General features: G+C 39.7%; 1 protein-coding gene across 2 annotated transcripts; it reads right to left on the bottom strand.

Annotated features, from left to right (window-relative positions):
- Positions 1-3,701: 3,701 nt before the first annotated feature.
- LOC122782524 (cytosolic 5'-nucleotidase 1A-like) lies at positions 3,702-9,294 on the bottom strand. 2 transcript variants are annotated; one of them, XM_044046870.1, is made up of 6 exons: positions 8,865-9,294; positions 7,841-8,008; positions 7,449-7,578; positions 5,540-5,662; positions 5,247-5,431; positions 3,702-5,130 (listed from the first exon to the last, which is right to left on the bottom strand). In XM_044046870.1, the coding sequence occupies exons 1-6, from the start codon at positions 8,970-8,972 to the stop codon at positions 4,759-4,761; spliced, it is 1,086 nt and encodes a 361-aa protein (XP_043902805.1). In that variant the 5' UTR covers positions 8,973-9,294; the 3' UTR covers positions 3,702-4,758. The 2 variants fall into 2 exon arrangements, with proteins under 2 accessions (XP_043902805.1, XP_043902806.1); XM_044046871.1 differs by having other exon boundaries at positions 8,978-9,294.
- Positions 9,295-9,541: the final 247 nt, after the last annotated feature.

Below are 9,541 nucleotides of genomic sequence, written 5' to 3'. Positions count from 1 at the left end.
AGGCAATCACAGAGGTATGGGGTGGAGGATCATGCAGTTTTACCGCTCGCTCGCACACTTGCTCACTCACCTCACTCCTTTGTTTTCCAGTAATATCACTTTTATTAGTTTACTTTTTTCATTAATCCAGTCATGTTTTGTTGTAACCTTTTGTGTCAATTAAATGGGAACCTCATCCGAACATGGACAAGTGTATGGACAATTGTTTGTTGAGCGTGTTAAAAAGCGTGTCTCCCACTCCCATGCAGGAAGGGCAGGATAGTCGCTATATGCATCATCTTGTATCCGTGGAGCATGGCATATCTGTTGTTGGGATTAGGAGCGTGATTGGTTATGAATTTAGAATATTAATAATTAATTAATTATGGAACAATTCATTTCTTATAAAAAAATTGAGTCAAACTCAAATCGGGGCACCACTCCTCTCAAACAGAGGAGAACAATCGGTTCTGAATGAACCATTAATTCATAACCTCTAAAACAGTCTCATGAGTTAAGCCAATTAACAATTTGGATTATGATTAATGATTAAATTAATAATTGATAAATCAATAGTTAGGTGAATTGAGGGATTGGAGTTCTACAGGGAAGAGGTTGGCAATATACACTTGGCAATATTAATCAGACCAGACTGTATATTTTAGAAAACATTTATTAAAAAGACATCAAAGATTTAAACAACAATATCTATTAAATGTGACTATATACAGTGTGTGAAGAAACTACAACAAGATGGCAGAATCAAAGATAGCGTTTTGACCGCATGGCTGCCGTGTTTCTTTGTTAACCACAACAAACCAAACATTTTTTTTTCAAGTGAATGCAATGCGCTTCCGTAGTATAGTTTGTCAGGCTGACAAATCCACACTCCGTAGGATTCAGTCCATGGTCCAGTCTCTTAAATGGGACATGGCTACAGATTGGACAAGCAAACATGCTCAAGCTTCCACCCCCACTTGTGCACATTAAATGTCCACATCATAACAAATAATCCGGTCATCCAGTGAACAAATGGATGAGCGATATCTTCTTAAAGCTAAACGAAGACGAAACAGTAATCCTGTAAATTAGCCCCAAAACAAAAAGGGAGATGTCGTCCTCTAATTGGGGAAATTAGCTTCCAGAATTAAGTCTGAGGTTACAAGTCTGGGCATTATATTGGATCCAAATCTTAGTTTCCTGTCCCACGTTAACATAGACATCATTCTTCCACCTTAGAAATGTTGCTAAAGTGTGACCATTTATAAACGAAAGAGATGCTGAAAAACAAGCAGACTCAAGCAGACTTGACTATTGTAATGTACTTTTCACTGAGAGACTTCAGCTTCTCCAAAACTCTGCTGCTCGTTTATTAACCACAACCAGGAAGAGAGAGCATATGAGTCCAGTCTTAGCTGCCATACACTGGCTCTCTGTAACATTTAGAGTTGACTTTAAGCTCCTCCTCCTCCTTGTATACAAAGCACTTTGTGGGCCAAGCTAAGCTGCCAACTCCCTTGTTAGCTATGTACCGCAAAGAATACTGCGATCGTCTGCTGCTGGTTTATTGAAAGATAATTGGGGATGCCGCCTTTGTTACTTATGCCCTTATACTTTGGAACACACTACCCTTAGATATCAGGGTAGATATAAAAGACTTAAAACTTAAGCCTTAAACTTTAGCTCCTTTTTATTCCACCCTGTGTTGTGTTTTATATAGTTTATTTTAAAGTTAAAACAGGGTTTTTTTTTACTTTTTGACTTTTCCTTTTCATTCCACCATTTATTTGCCTTTTAAATGTTATTTTCCTTTTATCACGAAGCACTTTGAGCTGCAATCCTTGTACAGTATGGAAGTTGCTATACAAATAATGTTTTCTTGTTGTTATTATTACTTTTATCTATTGTAGTATCTATTATTATTTTTATTATTTTCAAATTCTAAATTCTATATTTTTGAATTTGATTCTGACTTTGATCTCAAAATTCGGAGAAGAAAAAAGTCAGAATTCTTTAATCTCTGACTTTTTTTCTCAGAATTCTGTTCTGAGAAAATAGTTCTTTGCATTGATTCTGACCATGGGCGGGTCTTAGACCAAGCTGCCCACTGATGGTCACAGGCTTGGAGTTGTTGTCCGCCTGGAACGCCAACTTTTCTCTGTTTGTCTGCTACAATCTTTAAGGTGTTTGATGTCCATAATTTTAACGAGGAGGTTTTCCACGCCAGCTTTGGGAGTTGTCACTTGAGGTGAAACTAGTTTGTTTGCATGTGATGTTTAATAATACACAGGGCGGGTAAATGCAATTATATTGAACATATTTGCCTGGATTTAGGGCACTGTTGTGCGTCAGCAATAACAAGAATCACTTCGGAAAAAACGAAACCTATAAGAGGAAAGCGTTTTTGACCTTTAGGTGTTGCATTAAAATCCCTTTTAAAGACCTATGTGAAAGCTTGGCTTTCACATCAGGAGAAGAATAGTGAAACCAGGACAATTCTACCTGACTCTTTTTTTTTTACCATTTATTATTTTACTGTTTTACTGTTGTTTTTACAGATGTTGTGTTAATAGGTCACATATTTAGGCTTTAAAAAAAATAGTTTTTTGCACCGTGAGTCATTTCATATCGCATTTTTAGTTGTGATATAACAGAAGTCACAACATAGAGTTTTTCTTTAGGTTTTTGATCATACAAGTGACCCGAGTGAACTTTGAACTACGAGGTTTTCCAAATTTCACAAATTCAATTTGATTTTAAACATTTTGAGCACTTTTTGCTCAGGTGTGTTTATATAGTTGGTGAAAATGAAATGAAGATTACATTTTCATCAGATCTGTTTGGGTTGTGCAATGAGCACTTTGAGGTCTAGGCTGTGCTGTGCCTGAGTTTAGATGAAGTTGCATTTCAGCGAAACTGCAGTTTATTCACCTTTCATTTATTCTACTCTGACGTGTGAAGTGATTTACTTGTCGGCTTTCCAAAAAAACGAAAGTTCTAAGCCACAATGCCGCAAGGACACATAAAAACCTTCTTGACCTGAGCGCACCTTTGTCATCAGCTGAAGTTAAAGACTGTTTTTGATGTTTGACTGTTATATCTTTAAAGTGTTATGGTTAGTTGGAGGCCCCTGGGGAACACATTGACACACAGTCACAGGGTTAATCATTTGTGTTGAAGATGTCAGCTGTTTGACAAAATGTACTTTGGTCTTTGTCTCCACCTGCTGTAAGGAAGGATAATCATTTTGGTCTCTGTGAATATCCATCCAAGGTCTCTTACTAGTCTCTCTATAATTTTGAGCATTTGAGCTTTTTTTTTTTTTTTTGTTAAACGTTACTTGACTCAACACATAAGACACAAAAACACACATTTTTAAAAGCCTGAATGTGTGACCTACAAACATAAAATTTACAAAACATAACAATAAATATTATTATATATTATATAAATAATAAATGGTAAAAAGTAGAAGTATTCTTACCCTGAAGTGAAAGCCAAGGAGAAGAGTTGGAGGTCTTTAAAAGGGATTTGAAATGCTCGATGGTTGAGGCAGATTTCATTTCCGTGGGTCAATTGTTCCAAAGTTTAGGGGCATCTCTTAGTCAGGATTTTGGCACTGTCTTTTTTCCCTATCACATATAGAGAATTAAAATAATCCAGCTGAGATGTTAGGAGCAAAGCCAACATTTTTTTTTACTTTTTAAAATACATTTTTTTCCTTTATTCTTGTAACACAAAGGTTTGTTTCCACAGGTTCTCCCAGACACATTACAGGTTGCTTCACACTCGTGCAACAACAACAGCAATAAGACAGACATGCAGGCAACAAGTAGGGACAGACTGAACCTTGGGCACTTGAGGGACAATAGCTGAGCTGGAAGGACATTGCATATGTCAGATGACGATAAATATTAAATATGATACACGAGACAAATTATTAAATTAATATAAAGTATATGTTCTTTAAATTTGCTATCTTTTAAATACATTCATATGTACTGATCCAAAAGCCACATGTAAGACAACAACAATACACCAGCCAGACAAGAAAAGTCTCAATGAGAAAAAGGCACCAGTTTTAAAACACAAGCAGTAAAAGTGGTAAAACTATAAATCCAAATGCAAGTGCAGCTCCGGAGCACAGCTTCTTCTTCTTCTTCTTCCACAGCAGTTTGGCTCATGTTCAAGTTGCATTACTGTACTGGCATCTTCCTGAGCCGAAAAACTCCAACAACATCCAGTTTATCATTATCCTTCTTTCCTCCTCAGTGTTTCCCCAAAGTGAGCTAATTTGTGGTAGTTACTGGCTTAGTTAGTTTTCAGAGGATTACATGACTTTGCATGCATAAACGTACTCCAGTGCAGACAAGGATACAGGATACTGCTGGAATGAGGTAAGGTTTCGACTACAAATAGAATACATTTTCAAGACAAACGGGCAAATTGGTGCAAAACGAGTACCAATTTCATGAAGGGCAATCTTTAAAGGGTAAAGGGTTTGTATTTGTAACTACTGGCACAAATTGTTATTGTTTGATTAATCCCTTTGGCTGATTTTAAATAAATTGGTAACCCTAAAAATTATTACATTTAAGGGTTATGACTAATTTATGCATTTTATAAAGTATATAAAGTATTATCTATGATTCTGTTAGTGAATAAATAATGATATGCTAGAATGGCAACCCCCTCCGTTGCTTTCTAAGCAAGGGGTTTTTAGTTTGGGGATGAAATGAAAAGACTGACGTCCCTTCAGTCTTCTGTCTGGTGCTCAGGTCACTTGGGTGCTGAAAAGGTCTGTTTGTCCACGGTTCCTCTCTTGGTTACTCTCTGAGCGATTCCATAGGGCACGTGACATGCCACTGTCCCCATCTCTGCGGCCCCTTCCACATGGAACATCTGGTCATCGAAGAAAATATGCGGCCGGATCTTCTCCAGCATGGGGCCCTTGGGTGCGCCCGCCAGGAAGAGAGCCTCGTCGATCTCCAGACCCCATGAGCGCAGAGTTTTTAGGGCCCTGGTGCCAGAACTGGCTGCACTGCGAGCCGTCACCAGGTAGGTCCGTATGGGGCAGTCCATGCGCTGGCCTTTGCCATAAAATTTTTTCTGCAGTTTACCGAGCGCCTCCAGGAAGCCCTTCAGAGGCCCCTGTAGAATGATAGATGTACTGTGTTAGTGACGGTCGGCTATACATCCTCAATTTGAATGAACCAAATGCACTACATTTCCATGAGCAGTGTGATAACTGTCACTGTGTATCATACATGATCCAGAGGCTTGTTCTCATGGGTCTTCTCGTGCTCAAAGAACTTGTCCAGGCCGTGGGCCTTGTAGATGCGCTCGGACTCATCGGAGAAGAGGACGGCGTCACCATCGAAAGCGACGCGCAGCTGCGTCTCCGACACCTCCGTCATCTTCTCTGGGGTGAACATGGTGGCTGCTGCTATCCCTGGTTCGTGGACAGTGTTACACACACACGGACAAACGTTCTGTGGTTAGCACACATCAAGGAACGTCACTCTCAGTGTCCACGTAGCCTCACTCCTTTTGTACTGACCTTCTTCCAAAGCTTCTCGAACTTTGCCCGAGTCAGCAGACAGGTACAGGTTAGCGTGGTAGGCCTTCAAGTAGCCTATAGGACTGTTCCCGCCTGTCATACAGAAGCGCTCAATAAACAGCTCTGCAGAGATAAGGAAGCAAAAACTCAGTAAACATGCATAATCTCAGTGGATAATCAGGCAAAGTAAGTGCTTAAGATTTATTTGTTTGAATTAATTGTCACTGCCAAACAAACAGACATCAAGCCTTGGCTAATTTGCAGTCCTTGTCCCTTGTTTTAAAAACTAAAACAAATAATGTGGCAGAGAGTCTAACAGCATTGACAAACATCAACAATACAGCATATACTATCACAGTTAAATACACAATGATGACTACAAACAGTGATTATATGAGTGACTGAAGGCAACAAAAACAATTAGGAACGGTAACTGTGACAGAGTGGGTACTCCTGTATTAATATTCTTTTTAATGACATGTGTGTGTGGTCCTTCAGGAAATGAAAAAAAGAAATAAAGTATTATATATTGTAGTAGTATTATTGTCATCATAATCTACTACTATACACATTAGTAACATGTGATTATAAACCTTAAATAATTATCAAAAAATATACAATTGAAGTTAGATTATAGATTTAACATCCTGGGATAATTATCAGTTTAACTGGCTTTGACAACATTAAAATGAATGAAAACTATCATCCCAGAGTAACTAGCCAAAATAATCGACTTCGTGGTCAATGTCGCCATCTAGCGGACAAATAAATAACTGCAGTACTCGAAACGACCAGATGCCATTTAACGGCGAGTGAAACAAAGCGCGCATTTCTGAATAAATATAGTTAAAGTGGCGAACATACAACAGTTAAAAAAAGCAATAAAACAAGACTAGTGACTTATAGTAACAGTACTCGCTGTCCAACAAGGCAGTTAAACTCACGTTTCTGCGTGAACGCACACGGCTAGCATACAGTTTAGCTCCATCATGTATCTCAGAATCAAGCACCTTGTCGTTACGAGGATGTGACGTAACAACTATGGAAAGCGTACTAGGACAAACTAAGAAGAAACTCACAGGTGTAAATGGGATCAATAATAACGCAACAGAAAAGCAGTAACAGAATATGGAAAAAGAAAAACGTACATGTATATATACGTAGATATATATACACATATATATATATATATATATATATATATATATATACATACATATATACACACACACATATATGTAGTCAGAATTCTCAGATTAAAGTCAGAATTGAAAAAAGTCAAACGCTGAGATTTGAGAATTCTGTCCTTTCTCTTTGACTGTGTGTCTGTTTTGTCTTCTTCCTGTGTCAACAGAGCATTCAGTGTGTGTGTAACCTCGGGAGGGACACTGGGTCATTAAGTCACCCACAGAGTGGGAATCAAGAGAAACCACAGGAAAGCAGTTCATTTTCATATAAACACACCTGTGCAAAAAGTACTCAAAATGTTTAAAATTGGATTATATTTGTGAAATTTGAAATATGTCACAATCAAAGTTCTCAAGGCTCGTTTTTATGAACAGAAAATCTATTTTGTCACACAATTATTGCTACTTTACATCACAGCTAAAAACGCAATATAAAATGAATCACAACATATGAGAAGATGAAAAAAAAAATTATTACACATGATGTCCATATAAGGAGTTGTGTTTTATTCCCATGGCAATTTACCATTGGTGCATCTGCGGCACAGAACTGCTTTTCTTTCAAGTTTGTGGTCTTGTGTATTGTGTGATATCATTTCCCATCAGAGGTCAAACTTTCCACACGTAGGGTATGAAAATGCCCTTCAGTGATGGTTATCCACAACAAACTGAACAGGGAAAAAAGACCATGGGATGTTTCACAAGTAGGAAGCAGAACTCACGATGATGATTGATGGTATTGATGAGTCTGAGGCCGACGTATGCGTGGTTATTGGTCATGAGCACAACGTCAAACAGCTCCTCGTCCTCGGGGTAAAGCTCCCTCAGTTGAGTGTTCACAGCTTCTAGTGCCTGGAAACACAGCCAAACAACTCGGTGAGTGTGTGTGTGTGTGTGTGTATGTTCATGTCTTATATAAGCTGTGTGTCTTTGTACATTTAGGGAAAGCATTATGTTTATGACTGTCCTCACTTAATCCTCATTAGTCTTCAGGGCCTCGAGAGAAACGACCCAGCACATAACACTAACACCATGGAGTCACTCCACATCTATATGTATGTATACTGTGTGTGTGTGTGTGCGTGTGTGTGTGTGTGTGTGTGTGGGCTCTGACCTTGACAAAGGAGAAGGCAGGTCCGGGTCTGAAAGGCTCCGTTTCATGCTCCACTTGATACTTGATGTAATCCTCCATGCCCTGCTGTACATAGATCTGCTGCTCCCTCTCCATGTTGAAGAGGACTCGAGCTGACACAGCGATGGTGATGGCATTCTCCGGCTTGGGCTGGATATATGAAAAGAAGTTTTATTTTAAACTCTTCCACCTACGTTGCTTTACATTATTCATACACTGCACTGCACCGACTTTGCTGATTTGCACAGTTTCCTTGTGAGTACATCATTTATTTAAGAGGTTATTGCCAGTGCCTTATATGCCTCCAACAGCTGAGTGAGACGATGTGTCGGGAGAGAAGTGACAGTGGGATGTGACATACTTTCCCCTGGAACACTGTGATAGTGCAGGCACACATACCAGAGTGGCTGACACCTGTTAGCGACTTGGAAGCTGGAGCAGCAAGAGTAGGCCAAAGCTATGACTTTAATTATATAAAGAGTCAAAAATAATAATAATAAAACTGAAGAAAAAATGACTTCTATAGTATCAAACAATCATTCAGTGACATAAGAGAGTAAGACTTAGGACTCCCCGCATCCTGTCAAGGCCTGAGGTCTCAGTCACTGTATGTTTTCGGTAATTTGAACCATCGTCTCTTGTAATGAATACAAATGAAGCCACCGACACAAAACTGTCCACCCGATCTGTAATGAGACCCTTTTTAATCTGCTGCTGCTCAGTTTCCAGCCGACAACAATGGCTCTCTGAGCCGCTGTACTCAGTTTCACCTCACTACAACTTTCCTTCCATTTGCTGAAGGCAGTGATCAGTACGTAGTAAACTTGGAAACCCACCCCCCCCTTGCTGTTTATGCATCTGTCATCTCTCATCTGTCACTCATCACGTCACTTCTGCATTGAAACAGAAGTATTGACATTTCCATTCTTACGCATGAAATAAACTGTGACTCTGAAACTACACCTGTGGATGGATGCTGCACATAAAAGGATGCAGAGATACTCACTGGTTTAGGTTTCCTGGTGGGGGTAAGATTATTACTGCTGCTGCTGCTGCCATTTCTGGTCAAATCCTGTCCACTGACAGTCAGATTCTGACTGTTGCTCAGATTCATCTTACCTCGCCTGGACCACACTGAGTCCCAGTGTGTCCTGTGTCCTAAAAGGCTTTCCTTTTCTTTTGTCCTCCTCTCTCTGGAGTTCCCCACAAAGTCCCTTTACGTACTCTTGTGAAAATTCTGAGTCCAGTCTTGGTGCATTCAGGAGATGAGTGTCGGTCTGACTGCAGCAGTGGAGGCACTTAACGCTCTTAAAAAGGCAGAGCAGTAGTAAGATGCCAGTTCATCAGAGAAATACTCTATTCAAGCTGTTTATCTTAACCATCACCTGTTTTATATTTCCAGCTCAGCTCCTCTGTGCCTGTCTCTCCCTCTCTCTCTCTTTCTCTCTCTCTCTGTGTGTGTGTGTGTGTTCCCCTTTTCCTCACACACACTATTGACTTCAAGCCATTTTGCATCCTGCCCCCTTTCTTAACCCTTTCAGCATCTTATCCCTGTGGAGCTGCAGCAGTGCATGTTATTCAATGCATGTGACATATGACTGTCGTAGTCTATTGGTCGGAACAGAACGGGCTAGCGTGTCGAAGCCCAGCTGTGACGCGATGCTTGAAATGTACAGAAAGTGG

The sequence above is a fragment of the Solea senegalensis genome, linkage group LG16 (assembly GCF_019176455.1).
Source record: "Solea senegalensis isolate Sse05_10M linkage group LG16, IFAPA_SoseM_1, whole genome shotgun sequence".
NCBI classification, from domain to species: domain Eukaryota; kingdom Metazoa; phylum Chordata; class Actinopteri; order Pleuronectiformes; family Soleidae; genus Solea; species Solea senegalensis.
This window is presented reverse-complemented; position numbering and strand designations above follow the sequence as displayed.